Source organism: Pleurodeles waltl, chromosome 8 (genome assembly GCF_031143425.1).
Source record: "Pleurodeles waltl isolate 20211129_DDA chromosome 8, aPleWal1.hap1.20221129, whole genome shotgun sequence".
Taxonomy (NCBI): Eukaryota; Metazoa; Chordata; class Amphibia; order Caudata; family Salamandridae; genus Pleurodeles; species Pleurodeles waltl.
In genome coordinates, this window is record NC_090447.1 from 1,076,747,610 (window position 1) to 1,076,772,781 (window position 25,172).

General features: G+C 43.9%; 1 protein-coding gene across 4 annotated transcripts in view; it reads left to right on the plus strand.

Moving 5' to 3' along the window:
* The window catches only part of DIAPH3 (diaphanous related formin 3), a 1,960,340-nt gene that overhangs the window by 850,267 nt on the left and 1,084,901 nt on the right, over nucleotides 1–25,172 (plus strand). For all 4 annotated transcript variants that reach the window (XM_069205304.1, XM_069205305.1, XM_069205302.1 and 1 more), the window contains exon 17: nucleotides 6,690–6,804. In XM_069205304.1, coding sequence (XP_069061405.1) covers nucleotides 6,690–6,804 — 115 coding nt within the window. The remainder of the gene's footprint in view (nucleotides 1–6,689; nucleotides 6,805–25,172) is intronic.

Genomic DNA, 25,172 nt, shown 5'->3' on the forward strand with positions numbered 1-25,172 from the left:
TGCCACTCACTGGCAAAGAAAGCTCCTCCTGAGGGTATCAGGGCCCACTCCACCAGGGCTAAGTCGGCCACTTCGGCCCTGGCAAGGGGAGTCCTGGTGGTGGACCTTTGCAAAGCATTACTGCTTGGATGCTGAGGTTCGGAGGCATGGCCATTTTGCGCGATGTGTTTTACAAGATTTCTTGGTGTAATCAGACGGGCACCCACCTCCGAGTGCGGTACTGCTTTGGGACTCTATTCATAAGGTGAGGAATCCACAGGTAGTTTGGATCCATCAGAAGAACAAGTTACTTACCTTCGGTAACGCTTTTTCTGGTGGATACAATAGCTACCTGTGGATTCCTCACGGTCCCACCCGCCTCCCCGTTGCCTGTCTGATTGCACTAGGATTTGTGGTTGTATAGATATATGTGTATATTTTTTTTTGTTTGTTTCTGTATATATATAAATGATCATGAAGGTTTTATGTATATATGTATTTATTGGGATTATTGTGGAAGTCGGTTCTCACCTGTTAGCCTCAAAGGCACGTAACAAATGGGTGAAACTGATGTCAGCACGCCGGTGAGGACCTCTTATTGGCACGGTGACGTCAGACGGAGTCGCGTGGAGCCGTGCAATTGTGACGTCGACGTGGAGAGCTAGGAAGAAGACTTTCCGTCTGATGCTGGCGCAAGGATGAATTCATAAGGTGAGGAATCCACAGGTAGCTATTGTATCCACCAGAAAAAGCCTTACCGAAGGTAAGTAAATTGTTCTTTTGACTGAAAAAAAATGGGACACACTGATGGTTGAAATTCTAAATTCAGTTTGAACAAGAAAAGGAGTGATTTGCAGAGTACCCAGATGGCTTAAATGCAACTAAAGCTGGTGCCTGCTTGTCAGCCAGCATACCAGAGGTGAGTGGACATTACCAAAGTCCACTCCTTACTGCAAGAGCTGATTACTTGTTCTGAAGTACCTAGAAGATAACCTACCTGTTGAGAGAAAGAGAAGCTTACCATCCCTGCAGGAGGAGCAACTGTCCTGGAGGAGCGTGGTGCAGAATGACACCACTGTGGTGGTCGTCATGAGAGGACGACTAAGGAACGCTATCTGAGTGCCCTAGTATTGGAGGGCCTCAGACTCTACTATGCGATTTGTGGCAGGAAACCTAAAGATCTGAGATCTGTGATGTGACTCAAGTTGCTTGTGCCCAAACTGTGAAGTTTGAGACGTGTACTGAGCTGCTGCTTTTGAATTGTAGCTCTGTGGTGTGGCCTAAGCTGCTGTGCCTGCCAGTGTCACAGCACAGCTTGGAGCTGCTGTACAACAACGACCTTGGCATGCCTGAAGTCATGTCCCCATATTGGCCCTGAGAGGCCTGTGCGAGGCCTACACCTCTGCTAAAATTTGGCTGTGGTACGTAGCACCAATCTGTAACGCTGGCCTACAATGACCACCCACCTGACCAGCTGTAATATGGATTCAGCTTTCACCTCTGCTGCTGTTCCCAGCTGCATCGCCTCACATTATCTCTGAGGAGGCCAAGCAAGACTGCAGGCTTGTGCTTAGCCCAGAAGTGGGTTAACGAGTAAGCCCAACAATAGCTGGGTGGCTTCTGAAGAACTGCTGGTGCCGATCAGACTGTGAAATACTCTTTAGAACCAATTCAGACTTATTTTAAACTATGCACTTACCCTAGAGTATGGGGGCTAATCTGCATCTGAGCACAATCACGCTAAGTACTGGACATGGGGGTGGGAACCACATGGATCATTGGGGGAGGGGGGCAACCACAGGGTCAGTAGTGGGAGCAGGTGCTGACCAACTCTAAGCTCCAAGACGCTTAATTACAGTGTGTGCATATCTGTTTATTATTAAGTTATAGTGAGCATTAAAAGTTCTTTCCTTCTTGAAAGTCAAGTACTGGGTTGTAATTTTAGTTATTATATGGATGCATTTGTTGAGTGTTGAGCATGAGTGCCCCCACAATACCACCATGGGAAGTCTGTGGCTGCTCACCATTGCTACCGTTGAGAGTCAAGTGCTGAAGGAATTGTACTTGGCCCAGTTTGCTAAGCCATAGAAGGGTGGACCAAAGAACATCAAATACAGAAACAACCTCACCGCTCACAATTGAGGCCCAGTAGCCCCTTCATGCCCTCTAGCAAGCTTAATTAAATATGGGTATAATCCATGCCTTTTCCTATCCTATGCCTAACATGCACATGTTCCTTTTGGATGGTTTTCTGATGCCCATAAGTTTGTGGGTTAAAGGTCAACAGATCTGAGAAAGCTGTACGAAGGCAGTAATATACAGACATCAGCTGTCAGTGGAAATCAAAAACAAGCACATAGAAATAATCTGGCCTTGTAAAACAGGTGTGATTAGATTTGTTCTTATTTTTTATTGCAAGCATATGCCACATGAGTAAACAGAAAAAAAGTAAAGATGGAGCCACCTAATGTTGGGTACGCCATGCTTTGGTTGCAATGCTGAGCGCTGCATCTCAGTGAACGTGCTGCCTGGGTGACGCCCGGCAGCCTCACGTTTAATTTTACGAGCAGGGTGGGTGAGAGCTGGTCGGGGATCCATATTAATGGTATAAGATGCACTATTCTTTTTGAGTTCTTGGCATTCTGAGCAAGTGGCACCATCTTGGTTTCTCTAAAGCCCAATCCAAGATTTTGCCTTGCCTGTTGTTCTCTATGGACAAATCTCCAATCCAAGATGGTGGCCATCTACTTCCTCTGGGTTGTTTTCTGTTCCTGGTCACCTTGCAGTATATAAGGCAGTAAGGTTTTGTCAAGAGTGTGTCCCAAACATCCCCGTTCTGTGTGTACACTCTCCTAGTTGGTTCCTTGAGATTCTGACTAGTTTTTGATGTGTCCTTGTTCCAGGTTGATCTTCAGTGCCACTAGCCCTTCTGGATTCTTCTTGGAGGTTTTTGCTCCTTTGGATTTCCTCCTCCAGAAGTGGTTCCTCTTTTTCTGGTCATCCTCTAGCTTGGGATTTCTTCCTGTTGGCAGGGTAGCTTCGAGAAGGGATCGCCCTTTCTTCAACATCAAGGTCTTCAGAATCTGAAGTCGACAATCATGCCCAGTGATCGACACCTAAAGTGACTGCCATATGCTTGCAATATGATCTTTTTAGATAAACAAATCACAGTAGCATTGATTATACTAGTCATGTCTTTTAATTAGCGTGATGCATTTTACTATCATTATTAGTAATGAAGACGAAAATAAATCCTATTAAGTGCAGCTACAGTGTTCAAATGTCGCTTAAAAACTTTGTCGTGAATTTTTTAAAACGGACTGAAAATAAATCATTGAGTATCAGATGTGCAGGCAAAATAAATAGCTGATATTTAAGGTTAATACAATAAATGATAAATTAAAATAAAGCAAACTTTGAACCATATTTGTCACTGAAGAGAAAGGAACTATTTTAAGCTGAGTGTGAACAATCTGCACAAGCTTTGTGCAGTCACTCAAAGCGAAGGGGGCTAGTAGGTAAAGTGGACTGACATGTTTCCCCATCCTCTAATCCTTGGTGTGTGGTAGAATGACACATTAACAGACCAATGGATAAAGCTTACTTGCAAAAGCCCTTCTGTGTATATATATTCTGCTTGGATTTTTGGAAAAATAAATATCTTGCAAGACAGCTGATTCTGTCTCAACTGCCAGTCCTAATCAGGGCATTCGTTTACATTTTCTACAAGTACACATGGGGTCATCTACGTTTATGATTCTGAGCAAGATATGTTATGTTTTGTTTAAAAAAAAAAAAATCGAGAGTTGTATTATCAATAACGTCCTTATTTTTTTCACTTTAACATGCCATGTTCGGCTTCGCTAGACAAACATATTATGTGGACATTTCTATTCTTTGCTAATGCAGTCTTACATCAGCTTTATTTTTAATAGAACTCCCTTTTCTGTCTTAATAAAAGGTACTGCATGTAGGAGGCTGGCCCTCTTTGTAATGTGCAAAACTAGGCACACTGTGCAGGAGGGGGTCCAGGGAACCACACATTGGTTTCCAAGGGCAAAAATCAGATCAGCTAATGCTCCAATTTTTGAGGTAGCTGGTCGAGCAGTTAGGCAAATCTTGGAGGAGTGCACCAAACAAACTCAAGGAATAACTCAAGACCACATTTATAAAAAAAAAATACTTCAGATTTTTATATAATTTTTAAGACCAAGTTGGTCAAGATGTGTTAAGTACTTTTTGAGTTATGATTTTTCAAAGTTTTAATAAAGTTAGTCTTTCTGTGCGTAATTAAGCGCCACAGGAATCAATAGGCAGTCACTTTTAAAAATGCATTAAAAATGGTACAATTGGGTTACCACTTTCGTCTTGTGCAGGATGGTCGAAGCAGTTGTGGGCACCTTGTGCCAGCTGGAGAGCCTCCGGCGGCTCCCGGTTCCGGCGGGAGCAGAGCTGGAAAGTCTCTTGGCACAGGGCCACTTGGGGGGGCCACCTGGAAAAGGAGATGGTTTACAAATTTAAAGGTGGTGCCTTGGGGTCCCTTTGAGCTGCCAAAGTTGCAAGGGATTAGGGACCCGTGGAGCACAGCTGGTTCCTCGTTGAAGGGCGAGTTGGTGATCCAGCAGCTGTGTGCAATGGAACCCTTTGGAGTTGGAGGTAAGTTTATTTGAGGGCCGCTCTGGTGGGAGGTCTGGGGTGTTCCTGAAGTCCCTCGCCTAGGGCTTCCTGCTGGTCCAGTTGCAGCTCTGGGGGAGCTGGTTTTCTTGCAATCCGACGTACACTGGCAGTACCTGGGTTATTGGCATGACTCAGCCACTAGAGGGCACAGTGCCACTAAAGTTGCCACACTTGTGGGTCTCGTCTGGGCTGTCATTGGTGTGAGGTTGGGTTCGCCTGCGACTTCTGACTGCAGAGATGTCGGCTGGTCAGTGAAGTGACCCTCACTGGCTTGTTGATTCTTGCTTGTTTGTTGAGTGGTGCCTCCAGTCAGAAGGGAGATCTGGGACGATTTGTGAAGCCTGGAGTTCCCCTGGGTTTTTTGGGGTCAGTCCCGTGTCCATCTCCTCTGAAGCAGTGATTGTTGGGTCCTGGGTGCAGCAGACAGGGTTTGGCGCCTTTTCTTGTTGCAGCAGGTCCACGGTTCTCTTTCTTTGGATCTTCTTTGGTGCTGGTCTTCTTTGTCCCTTCGAATCTAATTTCTTGGTCTAGGGGTGCCCACTAAATACTGAATTTAGTGGGCGTTTTAGGGGGAACCTGGAAGTGTCCAATGGGACACTTGCCTTTGCGTGGCTACACCCACTATAGTGACCACTTGCTGTAGGAAGGGTCACTGCCCTCAATCTAATTTGCTATTTTCCTCTATTCCAAGATGGAGGAAACAGAATTTGAGGGTCCATCTCACAGAAAAAACCTTAAGGCTGGTGCATGCCAGGTGAGGTCACTCATCCTCCTGTCCTTTGTTAGGTTTCCCGCCTTTGTTCCCGCCAAAAGTGGGGGTTTGCAAAGGGGGATGCCAGCTGCTGCAGCAGGCTTGGGGGTCAAATTTCAAGGGCGGTAAGCCCTTTGAAGCTCACCGCCAGGACTGTCCATATTCCTGAGAGAGGGGGTGTTAGCTCTTCCACCCAGAAAGGGCATTGTCTTACAAAATGGAGAGGCTGGCCTCTTCCACCAAGGATGGTAAATTGGCTCTCTAGAGGTGGCAACTGGATAAGACCAGTCAGCAGCCATGCGAGGATAGTTATCCTTTGCAGGGAGCACCTCTAAGGTGGCCCCTGGGTACATTTATGGATAAATCCAGTACTGGGACCAGTTTGGATTTATCATTCTGAGTTGTTTGATACCAAATAACCCAGGGTTCAGAGTGGTCATCATGTAGCTGTGAAACTCATGTTGACCAGTGTCCAGCACATGCACTAAATTGGATGCTCCATTTACTCACTATGTCCCAGGTTTAGAAAGGACACTGTGAGGGCATATTGCTCATACAGTTATGCCATCACATAAAATATGGAGCTGTAAGGCCTGCCATATGGGTGACTTTCCCATAGTAAATGCAGTGTATGGTGGACAGGGCACACAGTGTGCCATGTTGAGTTTGTATTTTAGGTTTGCACCAGGACACGCAGCATGCAATGGCAGTGCTGGGTGCATTTGGGTGCATGGCCCTAGAGGGTGCCCCATGCCCTGGGTACATAGGTACCCACTTACTAGGTACTTATGGTTGTAGTTAAGAGTGTATCTAATTGTGCTGAACCATCACAACAGATTTCGGGAAAGAGCTCCATCACAGGGAACCTGGTTACCAGGGCCTTGGGCACTACAATTTCTAGAACACATGAACATCAGGCAAAACGTGGGGGGGATAACCTTGTCAAAAAAGGGGCCCTCTCTCACACTATAATTGTCAGAGTTTGGCATGAGAATCTGCCAAACTCTGTAATTGTCGGCCACGGTTACATGTCTATATTAAATCACATCTCTAAAATGTTTCACACATTATTAATATCAGTTTAGAATTTGGTCCCAGAATGCTTGTTAATGAGATGAAGACGGTATTGACTAGATAGGTTCAAAATGTTTTAAAAGAATGGTGCACTTGAGAAACGACTTACAAATATTTTGCCTTCTAAGATGGAAATACTAGCCATAAAAAAATGAATGTCGCCAAGGACAGCTTGCATGCTTTGTAAACGTTTAATGTTCGTTTACAGATCAGACCACAGGAAATGTCAGAAAACTGCTTTTGGTTACTAGTGAACGAGGACAGATACGAAGATCGGGACATCCTGTGTCAGCTGGAACATACCTTTTGCTGTCAAAGAAGGGGTAGGCAATATTATTCCCATCAGTTGATAACTGTTTTAATGTGCCTTTAAAGATAACCCCTATTTATGGTGGGTACATTTGTTCTACTGGTTGAACCTCACTGTTGTGCCCATCTCTTGAAATTGGCCCCCGGAAGCAGGCATCGCACCCAGGGGGATGTTGTGTGGCCGGTGATAAAGGATGTGCAGACCAGGGAGCGCTCACAGTGGTGGACTTCCAAGCACCACCGCATTACGCACATGATGGAGCGGTAAGGTCATGGTGAAACTTTAGGTATATTCTGCTCATTTGTTAAACTGCAACAGCCTTTGTGTAAATGAAATGTGTGATTCATACCCACTAACTCAGATGGCAGCACCGTGTGTCACATGGTCTTCCAGTGAACAGCCAATATCACACTGTGTGCACCAAATGAATTGGAACCCCCTAGAGAGAACAGGTTTCCCACTTACTGTGTCGAGGCGCTGCGCGGCTACATTCAGCAGAGTTTTGAAACCTTCCCAGAATGTCGGTGGCACCCTCTCAAGCCTTTGTAATTTGTTTTGGTGGAGGCAGGGCTGTAAACTCCGATCCCTCTCCTCGGCCCCCTACCCACCTCCATGTTTGTCCACAACCGCACCCATTCAAGGCCCTGCCCCTCAGATAGTATACCTCAAGACTGGCGATTGTCTAAGTGGCTTCCTGTGCCATCTTTACAACGGTGCTCGTACCTTTTATTTTTCAAAGCAGAAATATATTTCTGTTCAGGGCCACTGCTGTTATTTAGTTCAACACTATTCGAAAAGACAGACATTGACATTTGATGCTTACAGCTTGGATAGTAAAAGTATGCCTGTATCATTTACATTATTAGCTGATGACAAGAGAAAGTCTGTGCAAGCAAATCTTCAATTTTTAACGAGGGAGTGGTTTTTGTAAAGTTTGAAATATGAATATTAAGTTTAAGATTTGAAATTAAGGGTATTGTCATATTTTGGGCGGCTTTATTGCAAAATATTAGGCAACTATTTATATGATTTCATAAGCTTGATTGGTTGTGTGTTTTTTTTTTTTTTAATGAAAGATGTCTGGCAAAGCTGCTCCTTTTTTCTGTTTTGTTTCGCCTGTTCAACTGTCACTTTGCTTTACCACCACAGCTCTTGTTTGCCAGTCAATCTTTTAGTTAGTTGGTTATCGCTCCCCTTTATCAATGTGCTTGCATTGTTTGTTATTGTTTCTAAGGTGCCTTACATTTTCTAAGATATTTGCTTATTTTCTGTGACATATAAATGTTCTGATGCCATTTTTCAGCATGCAGATGTAAATTCATTTTTTATCCCGGCTTAAAACTAAACTATTTTACTATGCAAACAAGTGCATGCATTAACCAATGCCAATAGATAACACCTAATGGGGAAAAAAAATTCTGCGGTTTGGTTGTTCTCACATGTAATTTTGGGTGTAGGTAAGAAGCTCGTGCCAGAATGTTATGTGAGGCACCTTCATGACTGTCGCCTTCTTCAGGGCAGTTGTCGTGTTTGCTGGTAAAAGGTTAGTATGGGCTTCTCCTTTTATTTTGATGGTAGCAGAGACTGCTTTAAGTAAATGGGCGTCCCATGATCAAAAGTGCCGTACCTCTTGCTGTAGTACCTACCCACACTTCCTGCTTTACACATCTCACAATCCTTAAATATCACCACCCAGCAGCATCACTTTCCATGAGCAGTGGCGACCCCACGTGTGATTTTAAACTTAGTGGGTAGATGGCGTTTAACAAGGCCATTTTCATTTATTTCGTTTTTTGCAGTTTCATATAGCGCTTGCTACACCCGAGTGGGTGGCACAGCTCCTTAAGTAAGAACAGCTATAATACATAAGCACTTTTGTTTTGTTACATTACATTTTGATGAAGTTGGTCTTACAGTTTATGAAGAAAAGGCAGCTCATGGTTATAAAATGTCTGATGCGAGAACGCATACAATATCCCCCGCTACAGTAGATCTGACCCTTGCCATGCAGCCGCCACCGCTTCGGCCAAAGCTCACTTGCCTCGTATATTGTGGGGTCTGAGGGAAGCCAGGCACGGATCCAATGAAGTGGGATCCCAATATCTCAACAGCCCATGCCGACCCATGGCATTTGTTATTTGTGTGGTAAAAGTTTCCAGGCGTCATTGTTCATCAGGACTTTGGAACAGCAAATCATGATACGAGGTAGAGGCAAGTCTTTGTAATATTAACTTAGTACTTAGGGCTGTATGGTAAAAATCACAACCAAGCGGGAATGACTTCACTGGGAGGGACCATTATTGGCCTCTGATCAGTGTTAGAATTCTGCACCGTGGCTTGAGAGAAGCCTCAGGTAGGAAGGAGCTTGCTGGTACAGCAAAGCACATAGATATGTGTGCCCAGTCCAAGGATGTTCTACAGTGACTTGCTAATGGTGGGAAGTGTATGCACATGCCCATCACATTTCATAAATGGATCACACAATATGGGGGACGTGTGTTTTGTCGGGGCACTAGGCTAGGGCTAAGGAAACTGCATGGCGTCGTTTTCAGCTGACCAAGTATTTCTAAGCAGACATATATTGCTCAAACATAACCTGGTCCTGGTCCAGTTCCAGCGGGTTAGAGTTCTAAGTGCATCAGTGAAGACTGAAGCGAGATTTGCAAGATGGACGATGTCCTCTTGCCGAAGCTGTCTCTGAAACCTACTATGAGGAGCTTCTAAAACAGAAGCAACATGGGCCATTTGTGCGAGGGTATGTTAAGTGTTTACGCTACAACAAGGCAATACTTGATCAATGAGGGCGCACTATTGCGCTTAGAAGTGTCAAATGCAATCCCATTTCCAGGAAAAAGAATGTAAACTTTAAAATGATGCTGCTACATAAACCTCTGCCATCTGCCCTTGTTAGGTTGTTCTGTAGTCTATGGTGGCACTGAAGACTATCAGCTTACTTTTTGCTGCTTTGAAATTGATACAGCATTAAAGTTCTAGAATATTTCATATGCAGGCCTTTTCTCAGTCCAATGCTGTTTTGCAAATTTACCCGACAAATGTTCTTTAAAATACCCTATTTGACACATTCTTCTTCAAAATGTAACCAGGAGAAACATTCATCCTGCATTTGTTGGTCAGACTCGTTTGCTTTGCTCACTCTCAATTCATGTCCTATATTAGGTTACACGTCTTTCAAGATCACCATCTTCTTCTGGATGCTAAAGGCACTGCAAGTTATCCCACACAATCAGTTGGTATCAGACTGACAATGAACGCTCTTACCTGTACCTGCGCAGGGACTGGTGGTTGAAGTGGGTGCTGCTTACAGTGGACAGAGGTTTCCTGAGAAAAACCTTTGGCCTTGGCGCTCACTTTTTTCAACAAAAGTTAGCGTTGTCTATATCTGTATGCTGTCATACATGGGTCACAGAATGTTTAATCATGTATTTGTTACATCAGTTTGATAACAAATTCGAGAGGGCTATACCATTGGGTGCCTGGACTCACTGTTTCTTTAGGGGAACATCTACGGGACTGATAAGATTGCTTTCTGTTCCCTGGATTCCGTATCACTTTAAGAGGCCCATAGAGTAGCCCAAGGTACTCGCAAAACATTCCAACATAACACATGCCACACTGCTTATTTTTGACTTAGAAGGCTAACATAAGGCCGAAACAGCACCAGTCGCTAACAAAACCTCCTACGGAACACTGTAGACGGAGCTCTGCACAAACAGTGCCGAGATGTCACACAGTTGGGATTCAATGTTTTCCCAGTAGCATTTTACACCGAACAACACACAAGAATGTCAGACAACTTATTTAAAAATAGAACACCTATAACACAGACCTACTACGTTAATGGATATCGATTACCTCCACAGCATTTATCTGTACAAGCAAGATTACCGTCATACAAGTACACCTCTAAATGGGACTCGTACCATCCATCTAACAAATTTTGATAAGCTTGTAGATGGGTATCAGGGCTGTCTCACACCTTTCAATATTGTATCCGTATACCTAGTTGGGATAACCTTTCTAATCTCCACCCTAATTTGTATTCTTAGCTGTTATTGGTCTAGGGCAGAGTGACCACTATATGGTTTTGAAGGTTGGTTCCGTGGCAGATATTCAGGATATCAATGTAAGTTGAATGTACATACAATGAACTTACTCAGAATGTATTTACTTAGTAATTGTCCTGGAAAAATGGCGTGCCTCCTGCCCCCCTGGACAAAACTTATCTTGCCTGGCCTGGCGTCTCTAGAAATATTATTTTCCATGTACTTGATTGTCTTTCTAGATCCATGCTAAAACGTGCTCTTTATCATTACTAATAATTAAAAATGACCTGGCTATCATAACAAAGTTTAAATTCTATTAAGAACACGGAGGAAAGGATTAGACTGGTCTTTTGTCACTTGGTGGGCGATGAATTTCGCTCTGCCGGCGGAGTTGGTGGAGTTTTGCCCGCTCCACCGTAGGGTGGCGAGCGAGAAAACTCAAATAGATCACCTCCTGGTGAGATTTCTTAACCTGCGAGGTCACGGCCGGTCACAACCACTTGCGTTGAGATACCTGCTGCTCGCATTTTGGAAGCTGCTGTTCGAGTAGTACATCTACTCGAGCAGCAAAAAGAAGTGCCCTCTTGCGCTGTACATTGTGCAGCTCGTGCTGATTTCACACCGCAGAACAAACTACTAGCATAAAAAATCAGCGTGAGCAGCGGGAAGTACAGTACTACGCCTCACGCTGAACTCCCAGTGGCGGAGTTTTTTCTGCACTTGGCAGAGTTCCTCATAGCAGAACTCCACAAACTCTGCCCAGGCAAAATAACAAACTACATTTCCCATGAAACATTGGGGGAAAGGAAGTTAAACAGTTCATCCAATCAGCTTCCACAAATGGCAAAATAAGGTCCTCTGAAGACAGTCCCTCTTTCTTAGTGTTGTTTGCCCAAATCCATCCCTATGAAAAAAGAGCCGTGTGAAAGTCCATACTCAAATAATGCATGTAGCGTCTAAATAGTCACATATTATCATAGTCAGAAGACGGTAGTGTCAGAGATTTATCCAAACCAAGTGTCATCACAAACAGGAAAATCGAGTACTTGCACTCCAGTACAAAGAAGCGCAAATATACCATAATCAGGTAAAGATAGACCATCATAGGGTGGGCAAAGGTAAATTAGCAGTTCAGGGAGGGCTAATCCTCACCTCACTGTCCTTAATAGAATTTAAACTTTCTGTTACGATAACAAGGACATTTTTAATTCGATGTCAGGACCGGAGGCGAGGATTAGGTTGGTTTAAAGCTTGTCCACTACCTGAGAGACAATATTGTGGACTGGCTTAAAATGGAATCACTTAATTGTAGAGTCTGAAGACCAATCTATTGCATTGAGGATGTACTCAAGACAGGCTCCCAGAGAGAGAGTCTTAGAGCCATGGCCTCTCTGAAAGAATGTGCCTCACACCTTTTTGTATCTATGCCAGCTTCCTGCATGGCTCACTTGACCTATCTGGTAGTGGTCGGAGAGGATACCGCCTTATGTGGCATTGTAATAGCAGCAAGAAGCTGTTGTTCTCCCGGGGCGGGCGAAGCCCTTCTGTCAGAGCTTCATACGCCTTAATGGCTCTTACCACAGAAAACTTAGGGGCCTCTAGGAACATGGGATTTGAAGCCACCCAGGAATTAGATTTTGTTCTCCTCTAACCGTAGAAAGTAACTCCGTCCGGAGTAAAGGTCCATCTAGTTATATCCAGGGCCCTGACATTCACAACCCTATGACAGGAGACCTGGCATAATAGACTTGCCACTTTTCCTGACATCTATTTCAGAGACATATATTTATTAGAGGGCTAAGATTGGAACACGAAGTGGACTTTATTCACGGCCCATAAGGTAGAATACCTAATTTCCAGAGGAAGGGAAGAGTCATATAACTTGGAGAAGTTTACAGACTAGGGCAGGGTTCTGAAAGTCGGTCCTGGAGAGCTGGGTCCATGCCAGATTTTTAGCATATCCACATTTAGAAAAATGTAGATTTCTGAAACATCTTTTTTCTAACTGTGGATATGCTAAAAATCTGGCGTGGACCCGGCTCTCCAGGACACTTTGCAGAAGCCTGGACTAGGGGGTTACTCTCCCACTGGATGACAAACCACTGGGGAAGGACCAGCTGAGATAGCCGAACGGAAGGTGTTGATTACTCCGTAAGCTCGACCTTTTGAGGCCAAATAAGTGAGAAAGTTTGGAATATTCACAACAGCTGTCCCCACAGGACCAAGCTGTCATTGAACACATCAACTCAGCCATCGAGACCACGCGGAGAAGTATAATTTATTTGTGCTGTCTGCCCAAGCTTTGGAGAGTAACAAGGCAGCTTCATGCAAAAGGCCTGGGACTTTCCAGGTTTAATCTTCCAGGTCATGAGATGTAGAGAACCCTCGAGGACCAGATGGTGAGGTCTCCCTAGGAAATCCTTGAGGAAATCCAGAAACCAGGGAAGGTGGATTGGAGAATTGCAGGAAAGTTCCATCAGAACTGGAAACCAGAATTGAGATCTTCAAATCAGGGTGAGGATCACTCGGTTCGCCTGTTGCCTCCGGACCTGAACGGATACCCTCATGATCATGGCAAAGGAGGGGAAAGGCATTCCTGCTCTCAGTCCTCCCGTTTTGCAGGAATGTGCCTGTCTCCAACATTTTGAGGTCCAGCCTCTAACTGTAGTACCTGTTCAGTTGCTAGTCCAGGCTGGATGCAGATAGGTTGGTTGAGAAGGGGCCTCATCTGGTCTGCAAATTCTGGATCACTGAAGGATCTAATTTCCAAAGACTCACATCATAGAGACGATGCAACTGCCAATTGGCCGTCTGATTGGATTTTCCCAGCAGATGCTCCGCCGTCAGAGATTTGATGCTCTAGACAGTAGGTCTAGAAGCTCTTTGCCAGATCGGACAGTGTTTTCGAATGCATTCCCCCCAAGTGACTGATGTAGTGGACCGCTGCCATATTGTCCATTTTGTGGAAAATGCAACTTTGGGCTTTGTCCTTGGTCCAGCAACGAACCGCGAACGAGCCTGCCATCAGTTCCAAGCAGTTAATATGAAGAGAGTGCTCTACAGAGATCCATGTTCAGCCTGTGTTAGTCCCTGCACCACTCTTTCCTGCCAGAACCGCTGGCGTTAGACTCTATTACCAGGTCCGGTTGAGAGCTGAAGATGACCCAGCCCTGCCTGATCTCCACATGGGCTATCCACCACCTGAGCTCCTCTTGGGCCTCCTTCTATAGGGGGACCAACAGGGACTAGGTCAAGCCCCATCAGAGGTGGGAAATATTGAGGCTCTGGAAGGGCCCTATAATGCCATGGACCCAGAAAGATGGCCTGGGTGGAGGAGGGTAGCAGACCCACTACCCAAACTATCTGTCTGAGAGACGTGGTTGGTTTGGAGAGTCTCCTTTTTAGCTTGTGTTTGATCTTGAAAAGCTTGTGGGATGGAAGGCTCAAGGTGGCTTGCACCGAATCCACTACAAACCCTAGAAATTGTAGGGACTGTGAAGAGCAAAGGACCGATTTTCTGTTTGTTGATGACAAAGCTGAGAGACTCCAGGAGAGGTGGGGGCATTTGGAGTTGGGATGTCAGGTTTCTGGGACATTGGTTCATGAGGAGAATATTGTCCTGGTAGACTACAAGTCTGATGCCCCTGGCCCCAAGGTGCGCCACCACAGGCTTCAAAACCGTGCTGAAGCAACAAGGAGAGGAATACAGACCAAAAGGAAGAGTCGTAAACTCGAAGGTCTGTGAGTGCCATTGGAATTGAAGGAATCAGCGAGGAGGGGAAGATGGGAATCGTGAGATCTGCATCCAGTTGTTCCTCTGCAGCAGATCCCTTAGGAGGTTATTTCCTTCCATGTAGAAATGATGGAAAAATCGACACTCATTGAATTCTCTGAGATTTATGACTGGGCTCTGCCCGCTATCTCGCTTGTCAACCGAGAAAAAGGTTGCTGAGGAAACTGTTGGGGTGGAGTTGTGACTCGATAATCGCACCCTTGCCTAAAAATTGTTCGACCTCTGCGTCCACTAGAAAGGACTGGGACGGGTAGAAGGAGATAGGTCTTGGTGTGCGTGGCCAGAACGGAGTGCTTTAGAATTCTATATCTATTCTGACTGTCTCCAAAACCCAAGTGTTAGAGGTGAGGATTTCTTAATTGGGAAAAATCTGTGCTAACCTGTCCCCAATTTGAAGCCCCAAAGATGGTTGTACACTCAACTTGGGAAGCGGTTGAAGAGTTGGCTCCTCTGGAATGTCCCCTCGCTCCCCGCCCGGCATGGTTAGCTTCTGGTGGAATACAGGGTGCGGAAACTTAGAGGATCCTGCCTTTGGCCCCTTCGAACATCTGATCCTCTTGGGGGGGCACCTTGAGGAGGGGTGCTGCCGGTCGAGCGCCTCCTGCCACAACCAGCCCTGGAGAACACCTGAGGGTTGACGATTCGCTTGATAGAGGATTGGGCTTTATCCAAGGAGTTGAACATGGCCACGAACTTCCCTAGCTCATGGGTGAATGGTTCTCCATAGAGACCCCTTTGCACGAATGGGCCTGCCGCTGAGGTCGCTAGTAGCCCTAACTTGGGGTCCATCCTTTATAAGAAGGAACCAGGACTACTCGGTGGAGATCGCCCAATTAGCATTCTTGGATATGGGGCCAAGCTGCTTGTCCTGGCATGAGTGCCAGGAACAATCGATTTCCCCCCCCTCTTAGTGTCTCTGATGTATTTCGCCAGGAAGGTAGCCATTCTGGCATCTGTTTCCGGCGTGAGGGCCACCTTGCCCTCCAGCAAAGGATGGCGACATTCTGCCCTGAGGCGGCCCCTTATCCAGGGGGTTTTGTAGGCAGTTGGCTTTGTAGGAGGGGACCTTAGCCGCAGGGACCCACTCCGCAGAGCGCAGGTGATGGCCTCTGAGGTCCCCTCGCCGCTTGGGGGTGCAGAGGAGGTCAAAGGTTCGCCAGGGTTGGCCTAGTTCTGTGTCATCTGAGGCATCTGGAGAATTATCCCCAACCAAGGGCCCAGGGATTGAGGACTTGGCAGGCAGGGCTTGTGAATCTAAGAAGACCTTTTTAAGGCATTCAGAGGCATCTAGATCCACCCCAAGGTCCCCGTGAGTTTGCAGTTACCTTTCGTAGCAAGTGGCTGGCCTGGAGGTAAAGGGACCTCAGGAGTTGTTGGCATTAGGATACTAAGTGCATGAGTTACTTTTCCAGGGGTGCCATTGCTTGGGAAACAGACTTGTGGATAGAGGCATCCATGATGCCACTAAAATGTGGGGAGGTAGTTGATCTGTTCCTCCTCCAAATACTCGCATGCAGTATCCTGCATTGTAATGTAGGGGGAAACCTGGTGGGCAAGGTCAAGTGTAGGGAGGGAAGGCCCTCAATAACTGAAGTGCTCAATCTGGAGGGTTAGGCAATGTCTTAGAAAAACCTCCACTTCAGGCTCCAAGCACCTGTATGGATAGACACCCCTCCTATTCAACTCGGAAATAACAGGGCAGCCCGGGTTATGTCCCTAAAGAAGGAATAGGCTGGAAAGTGGCTGAGTACAGTTCCCTAATGGGTGTCAGATACCAGGCGTGGGCCAGCTTCACTTGCGAAAGGCAAGGATCAAAGCACCCACTCGCTCGCATGTAGGCTACAGTGCAAAAATCAAAGCGCGGAAAGCTCTGACAGCAAAAATGGCTCCCAATGCGAGAGGATGGCCGATTGCGTTTCATCTGTCAAGGAGAAATTGATGCGTTGGCTGCTGCAGGAGGTAGGGAGTGCGAGTTCAAATTGAAGCACGGTGCCCCCTAGTGGCTGGAAACCGCTCTGCTCCGCAAGCAATGGATATTGACAAGATTGTAGCGGCCACAAAGAAGGGAAAGAGCATTCCTGTGACCGTGCTAAGAAAAAAAACAAGATTAATGCACAAATCCTGTTTACAAGCCTAGAATATTACCAATAGGCAGACATAAGCTTTGGGAAAAGACCTAATACTGCAATAATGGCAAGGGAAGAAATTGTAAGAGACTGAGGTACTTAGCTTGCAGACTGCTGGCGCAGCGAAGAAAGAGTGTGATGACGAGCCTTGTCCTTAGTAAGTAAACTTACAAGGGGACGCGTATAGGTCGATCTTTTGGATCGCATTGGGTATCAGAGTCGAGTATAGCGAGTAAAAGAAAACTTCAACAATTCAATAAGTGATCAACTCAAATATCTATGAACTAATCTAGTCAGAAAAACCACCATGGCTCATACATAAGTTAGTTCTGTTTATTCCCTATTAGTTACAACTCTATTCGTAATACTTTTATTCAACCATATCATGATTACCAATTTAGTTTATTACCAACATGTGCCATAAATTCTCATCACTTGTTAATATGCAATCAACGTTAAACAAGCAAATAGCAATTCATAATATATCGAATAATTCAGCAATATAAGTCAGTCTAAGTCATCCTTATCAGCCTACCTGTCTCCGAATTAGCATCAGCATGTGGGTCTTCATGCTAAAACAATTTAGTCAAAAATCGTTAATTTGGAAATAATCTATCTAAGAGAGAAAATGTTTTAAACAGCGCAGTTGGTACCTAGAAAGAAAAGCATTCATTCTTCAGTCAGGTTATAGCTACCTATCCAAGATAGATCAGCAACGAGTCAGACTTCGTCTCCGGGTCATTAGTCATCAGCAAGGCTCAGGCTCACAGAAGCAAGCCCAAGTTTTCAGCTCTTCGGACAGTGTCTCCTGACGTCATCAACTTTCGCCTCTCCGTTCTGATTTTTCCCTTCATATCATGACTTTTTTTTTAGGGTCTCTCAGTCCGTCCCACAATTTGCCCATTGGTCAACCTTATCAGGGGTTATGACTCTAACCTATAATTTTTGTTTACCACTTGTCTATGTTATTTTGAGAGTCAAGTTCCATTAACATGACTGGTTCTTCTGTCGATGAGAACATCATCCGGTTCTCCAGGTAACAAAATTGTTGCTCCCAGCTCTTAGTCTGTAGCTCCATTGTTCAAGTCCTGGGAAAGTACATTTAGCCTACTCTACACATAATTGTATCAATTTGTTCTGATCGTCTCCTGTCCGCTGGTGAGTTTTCATTTTTCGCTTAGCAGAGCTCGTAGTTGAACTCCGTACAGTTCAAGGTTCTTCTCTCCAGTTCCAGTCTGCGGCAGCTCATCGCGTTTCCATGTTTAAGCAGGCAAGGCCTAGAGCTGACTAAGCCTCTGGCTAAGCTAAGAACATATGGCATTATGAAACATAGATTATATCGTTAATTATGATATATTAATACAAACTTTAAACATTTCACAATATTTAGTACTTTTAGCACAGATGGTGACCACTCCTCGTGGGCACATTTTGCACATTACACGTTATTTCATTTATTAATATAGTTCTTTTCATTAGTATGTATACGCAAGTCATTAGCATATTCTCATATTAGCATATCTGCTCCAACAAGGGGACCTTATTCTGCTATTTTCAAAGCTGATTGTATGAACTGTTAAACTTCCTTTTCTCGATGTTTCATGGGAAAAGTAGTTTGTTATATAATATTATGATGGCTGCTGGAAAAAATAAAATGAAGAAAGAACAGTCTAATTTTCGCCTCCGGGCCTGACATAGAATCTAGACTTGTTATAAAGTCTATGGAAGTTAGTGTTAGTGTCCGGTATTGAACATGGATGTGATGTGTACACTCTTTCCTAAGACATTCTTGTTTTTGACAGCTGATTGTTAATTTCAGAGTGATGAGTTTTGTGAAACATCAGTTAATTTTCATGAGTGTAGAAATGGCATAGCCGTCTTAACCTTGCCTTGTGTGGCTTCTAAGAAATGCAGCCCTTTTTGTATAAACAATTTCCAGGTTGGACTTATTGCCACTCAGCTTTGAAAAATGTGGTTTAATATGTAGTTGAGCACGGTCTGAGCTCTGCACTTCTGGGATCTCTGTCCTCCTCTTTATTGACGTCCAGTAAGTGGATTTGCAATTCATGATCAATTATATGTAGATAAGGACATGTCTTGGGCTGAAGCCAGTGGATGATAATTTTCAGCACGTCCATCAAGAAAACAGAGCATGCAAATCTTGCCCATTGCATGGACTGTTTGTGGGGTGTGTATGCTATTTTGAAAAGGGCCTGATTTTACATACTGTGTTGAGCTGAAACAAATAGATTTTCAAGAATGTGCGTGCAAGGTGCTTATTTGTCGAAACCTCCCTGCTGTTTTAAGAGTTTACTCGTTTTTTTGTAATAAAGTGGCGTGTTAAAAGTAACCATTATGTTTAGCGTATTTTTGTGCAAAGCTGTTATTTTTAATTTTCTTTTTTTCTGTACAATGTCCGCTCTGCATGACCTAGTACATGCAGTACTATAGATCAACACCTCTGTGATTAAATGCTATTTAAGAAATCTTACCTGCTGCTAACTTATATCATCAAATATGGTCAGCAGCCCACCTTTCACCTTATGTCACAGTTTCAAATATTGGAAATAAGAAAGTAATTTCATGCAGATATAATCTGGTTTATTCAAAATGTCTGTTCAACAAGTTGCTGGGAAAGAAGAACAGAGCATTCAAATCCCACAGTTATGTTCTGTACTCTTCTGTGGCGTGCCCTTTCCTTCGAGAATGATTTACAGTAGAGGTTTGGAAGTATTCATGGCACCTGTTATTGATTCTCTTGCAACAGGCCCCCTAGGGCTTTGTTTTCCCATGGTTGGGGTAAAGCAAACTGTTTTTGTCCTCACAGCTTGTTGGAAGGATTTTTCTGATGAATACTTCTACTTGCAGATTTCTCATCTTGTAAACATTCCCTAGTGCCAGTCTGGACCAGAAACCCTTCTGCAGTATCTGATCCACGCCGGCATAGGGCACCACCTTCATTATGACATCACCATCCAAACAATGAAATCACAAGAAGTTTAAAGTGCCCAACAGGTGTACCAACAGCATTTCCCTTTTTTTCTGTTATACCAAGGCGGATCCAGGGTTATTTGAATATGTTGCATCTGAAAAAATCGAGCTCTAAGCCCTGCAGAGATCGTGAGGGTCAGCTGACCTTCAATGGACCTGATGAGGTGTGCTTATGGTGCTTAAACCATGACACCTATCCTTGTGATTCCTGCAAAAGAATCCACCCCAAGGACATTAAAGAGTGGGAGACAAAACTCTTTATGGCCAGTGTAAAATAAGGTAGGAGAGGATCTCATCTTCGTTCACAATATTCTGCCTTTCCACATTCTAAATGTTTCAGGAAACACACACAAGAAGAGAAGGCACCAGGAGAAACAAGATAATTCACCTTCACCTCAGGATCCAGTTCTGGGATTGGGTAGTCCTCACTCTTACCCTGAGTTTCCTGCTGCCAGAGCAGATCCAGTGTTCTTTTTTTAACACTATTGTGAGGTTTTTAGGAGAGTGATGGTCCCCGCTGCTGCACCATTTAAATTTCCACCAAAGAATACTGCATTGGCTCCATTCACCCCTTTCTTGCTCCAGCAGTTTGCTCTATCACCGGCAACTCCACATCTGGTGCCATTATCCACGCACGCAAAGCCTGTTTTCTCAATGTCGACCCAAGCATCTCCAAAGCTGTTGCTGTTTTTTAATCTGTCACCGGTGGCATCGTCACAGATTCCAGAATCTAAAACTCGTCAATCCCTCCAGGTGCACCGCATATATCCAAGATATAGTCTTATAGTCTTTTGAAAGAAAGTCTGTTGGTAAGGGCAGAAACTGTTGAATTATTTGGGACAGATGCAAATCTCTCTCTCTGATGGGAGAAAAGTCTTCCACAAATTAATTCTTCTGACCCTGATGAATTTCAGGATTTACAGGATTCAAGTGGCTTGGCAACTTCACCTGAAATAGACATGATGGTTCCTTCTGGTCCTTTATGGCCTGAGATGGTTTCTAATTAGTCTGTGGCCAAAAAAGCTGCTGAAGTCTTAGTTACTTCTTCCGTCTGCTGTGACAAAACTGAATAACCCAAATGAGGTTATTTGATCTACCTCCATACCCTTTAATGAGACATTGTTACATCCAGTTCTGTCTACCACCACCCCAGCTACGCATAGAGGCATAGCTAGAAGATATAGACCTGCTCTCAGGGACCTGGTTTTTCATCTAGCTATTCTTCCCCTGAGTGTCTTGTTGTGCAGGTGTCATGCTTTTCAGAATTTTAGAGCCTTCCCAGTAGGCCTAGCTGATTTAGTAACCAAGAAATAAGAGTATGTTGGAAAAAAGTCTCTCAGCTGTCAGTTTGGCCTTGAAATCGCTAAACACCTCTTGTTTAGTGGGGTGTTACACCTCAGCTTTGCAATATATGACCAACTTAGTAGTTCCCAATTTGCTGGATCACCAGCAAGGTCACTTTTCATAACTTATACGGATGGTCAGACTGCCTCAAACAGATATTTAAATCTGGTCTAGACACTGCAGATTCAGTGATCATAGCCATGGGTTCATCGATTTCTCTAAGACACATATTTGGCTTTGGACCTCGTGTTTCTCCTTGGATGTCCAAAACACTTTAATGGGTCTCCTATTTGATGTAACAAAATTATTTGGGATTAAGGCAGACTCTGCACTTCAAAGGTTAAAATCTAGCAGGGCTACCGCTTATTCCTTACTCCTTCAAACAGCCCAAAAAACGTCATCTATTTCGGAAGTTCAGAGGCTTCTCAAGAAGCTTTGTCTTTAACCAATGATAAACTTCTCAGCAATAAAAGAAAAAGTACAGAACGTAGATGGGTAATGGCAAGTCCAAAGGCTATTCTACTCAATGGTCTTTCTCTTCCTCCTCTTATTCTACCACCCCCAACCCAGGAAAGCAGTTCTAGACTGGTCTTGTCAATGCATTATTGACCGGTGAGTGGCAAAGTATTCCTTTTTCATTAGGCCAGAAAGGGTGTAACTTCGGGCCACTGGGTAGTGGTACCCACAAAGGATGGTGGTCTACATCCAATCCGAAACCTCAAGTTTTTGACCCTGTTTCTCCACAAGAAGTTTTTCAAGATTTGTTCCCCAGCTCAAGTAATTTTGACACTGGAGGAACAAGACTCAATTGTGTTATTGGATTTGCAGGGTGCACATTTCTGCATACCGATTCTGCAGTTACAAAGGAAATGCCTGTGTTTTGTGGTGGGTTCTATTCAGTACCACTGTGCATTTTTTAAGTAATACTTTTGGCCTAATTAGAGCACCTCAAGATTTTACAAAGGTGATTGCTGTGGTATCCTAGCTGCCCTTCTTAGAAGGTCGGTAATCCTGTTATCTCCATATTTAGACAATAGACTACTGAAAACTCACATATAATTTCCTGCTACTTGCAGTCCACTGCATCTCTGCTGTCCGATCTGGTCTTTTGTATAAACAGACCCAAAATTCACCTAAAGCCCTCTGTGTCTCTTATACTTAGCATCAGTACTGGATACTATGTGTCCCTAAACTTTTTGGCTTGTTGAGAGGATCCAAGACATTTAGTCTGGGTCTCCATTGTTTCCAGGTGAAGTTAAATTCCAGTCTTGAAGGTAATACACCAGCCAAGTCTGATGGCTTCTTGCATATTTTTGTCGATATGTACATTGACATATGAGGGTCTTCCTGTGGTGTCTCTGAAAGCAGTGGTTCCAACACAGGGTAGTCCTCTCAGACACCTTAGTCATGTCACCAGGTGCTGCAGCAGATCTCAAGTTGTGAGAACTGAAAATAATCTAACTATAGGATTGTCTTTCTGTCCTCCCATGCCAGTGACCAATACCTACACTCTGTGGTGGGGTGTTGCTCTGAAGGTCGGAGGCCTCTGGCCTCCAGAAGACAAAATTATTCTAATCAACATGCTAGAACTCAGATCAATATGACCAGCTCTTGAAGGCTTTTCTTCTCACCATTCACAGTCTGTTAGATTTTTGACATAAAATAAGACTGCAGTGTGGTATGTCACTTAATAAAGGAGAGTGAGATTTCACCTTCTGGGTTGAGAGGTTTTGAGACCCTTGTGTTGGGCACACCAATGTAGTATTTTGTTAGTAACAAGTCATCTGGCGGGTTCTCTGAACTCAAGAGCCTCAGGCAGGTTCATCTTGCTGACCACAAGTGGTGTCTCGATCCGGAGATGGTTTAGTACATCTTTGCCCAATGCGGCATCCTCCAGGTAAACTGTTTGCCTTTCACAACAGTATACATTTTCTGAGGTTCTCTGTCCTCCAGTATTCATTGCAAGGAGCCTTAGAGGATTTGTTCTAATTGAAAAGGAATTTTCCACTTTATGCTTTCCCACCCATACCCTTGATTCCTTGGGTTATGAGGAACATTCACCAAGACCTTGCCCCAGTAACCTTCATTGCCCCGGATTGGCCAAAAAGTGAGTGGTATGCAAACCTCCTGCCCCTCTCCCTTTATCTCCATCTCTCTGTGTATCTTCTTTCCCAGACAGTGGATCAGGTTTTACATCCCGATCTTCAGAACCTACACCTCCAAACTTTGAGATTGATTGGGGACATTTAGCTTTGTTTCAGCTGCCATCTGAAGACATAGATGTTATTCTGTCTTCTTGGCATGCATCTACCAAAATGGCGTATCCCAAAAGGTAGAAAAGGTTTATTGTTTGGTGTTCTGAAAACACAATAGTTCATCAGTGGGGACCTCAATTTAGTTGTAACGTTTTTGGTGGATTCTCCATTTGAACTGGTGCATAGCTGCCAATTTAAGGCTCTTAACTTTAAAAATACTATGTATAATGCTCATACTTTAGCGAGATGATCTGTGCATTGCAGGCACTCAGTTACTGTCCACCTTTAACGTCTGTTTTTCCCCAGCAAGTTGGTATTACAGACCAGAGCTGCTTTTTTTATTAGGTTGTAACCTAGTTTTACCTCGGTCCGTCTATTATCCTTCCCTTGTTTTACCCACCTCCACATTTTTCTAAGGTGAAAGAAAGGTGGGCGCTATAGCCTGGATTGAAAAAGAGCAGTTCATTTTTTTTTACATAGAGCAAAAAACTTACATGTTGACGACCAGTTTTTGGTATAGCTACAGAGGTAAAAGAAATAAAAGATTGGTTCAAAAGAGAACTTTATCAAGGTGGATTATTTCATGCATTGCTATTCAGTAGCGCTAACAACACTTAAGGGCATACATGCCATTTTTCCAGGGTGAAATCTTCTACCTCTGCATTGGCAAGAGGAGTTTCAGCAGTGCATATATGTAGAGCTACTTCATGGGCATCTCTGCACAGTTTTGTCAAATATTACTATTTGGGTACAGAGGTTTGGAATAATGGTCATTTTATCTGTTCTGTCCTATAAGATGTCTTGGTTGAACCATTCCTCAAGTTCCTCTTTAAAGTACTTTGTGGGCAGGTCAGAAATATGCAGGTAGAAGTATCCATGAGAAGAAAAAGTTACTTACCTCAGGTAATGATTTTTCTGGTGGATACTTTACCTACCCTACCCACTGCTTGTAGAAAGTTATTTACTATTTTTAAGTTTTGTCAATTCTTTAAATGCATTAGCTTTTAATTGGAATATTGATTTACAAATTTCTCGTCCTTTTGCCTTGTTGGTGCTTCAAAAAGGGTTGGTGTGATTGAGCACTTTATACTTCCAGTGACATCACCGGGTGTTCGGATCTTGACATAGTAATGAAGCCTGTACCCTCTGTTGGCTTGGATGAGCTATTGCAGAAGTTTCCAGTCTAGATTATTGTCCCGAGTTGCTCAGTAGGTGAGGAATCTGCAGGTAGAGTAACCAGAAACCACCAGAAAGATGGTTACCGAAGCTTAGTAAATTTTCTTCATGACATGATTGATTAGTCGATGGAAAAATATAATCTAATTTTAATCTAAAATCCGTTCTTGGGTCACGTGTATAAATAAATATTAAGTTAGATTTGCAAACAGAAATATGAGTGAAATGTTTGAACCACATTTCACCCTTTAATCCTAAAATAAAAAAATGAAATAATCTTTTTTTTTTTTCAGAACTAGGCTTAGAGGTCATGGTTTCATTGTTCTGTTTTTGCTTATTCTATTAGTTTTGCGGACCTTTTATCCCTATCCATCCATCAATCTATCGATCCATCTATCAATGTCATGTTTTGGTGCTTTTATTTTACAAATGTAGTAGCATAAAACCCACATCGTACAGGAACCTGTAACATATAAAAACATTTCACAGGCCCCTTTAACATATATAATTGTATGTGGGTGTACTTAACCGAGGGAATGTTAGACGCTCTGGGTAATAGGGAAAAATCACACAAAATTATTACTTAAATCATCTGATGGTGCACCCTTGAAAGACCCCACCCCTGGGTCTTG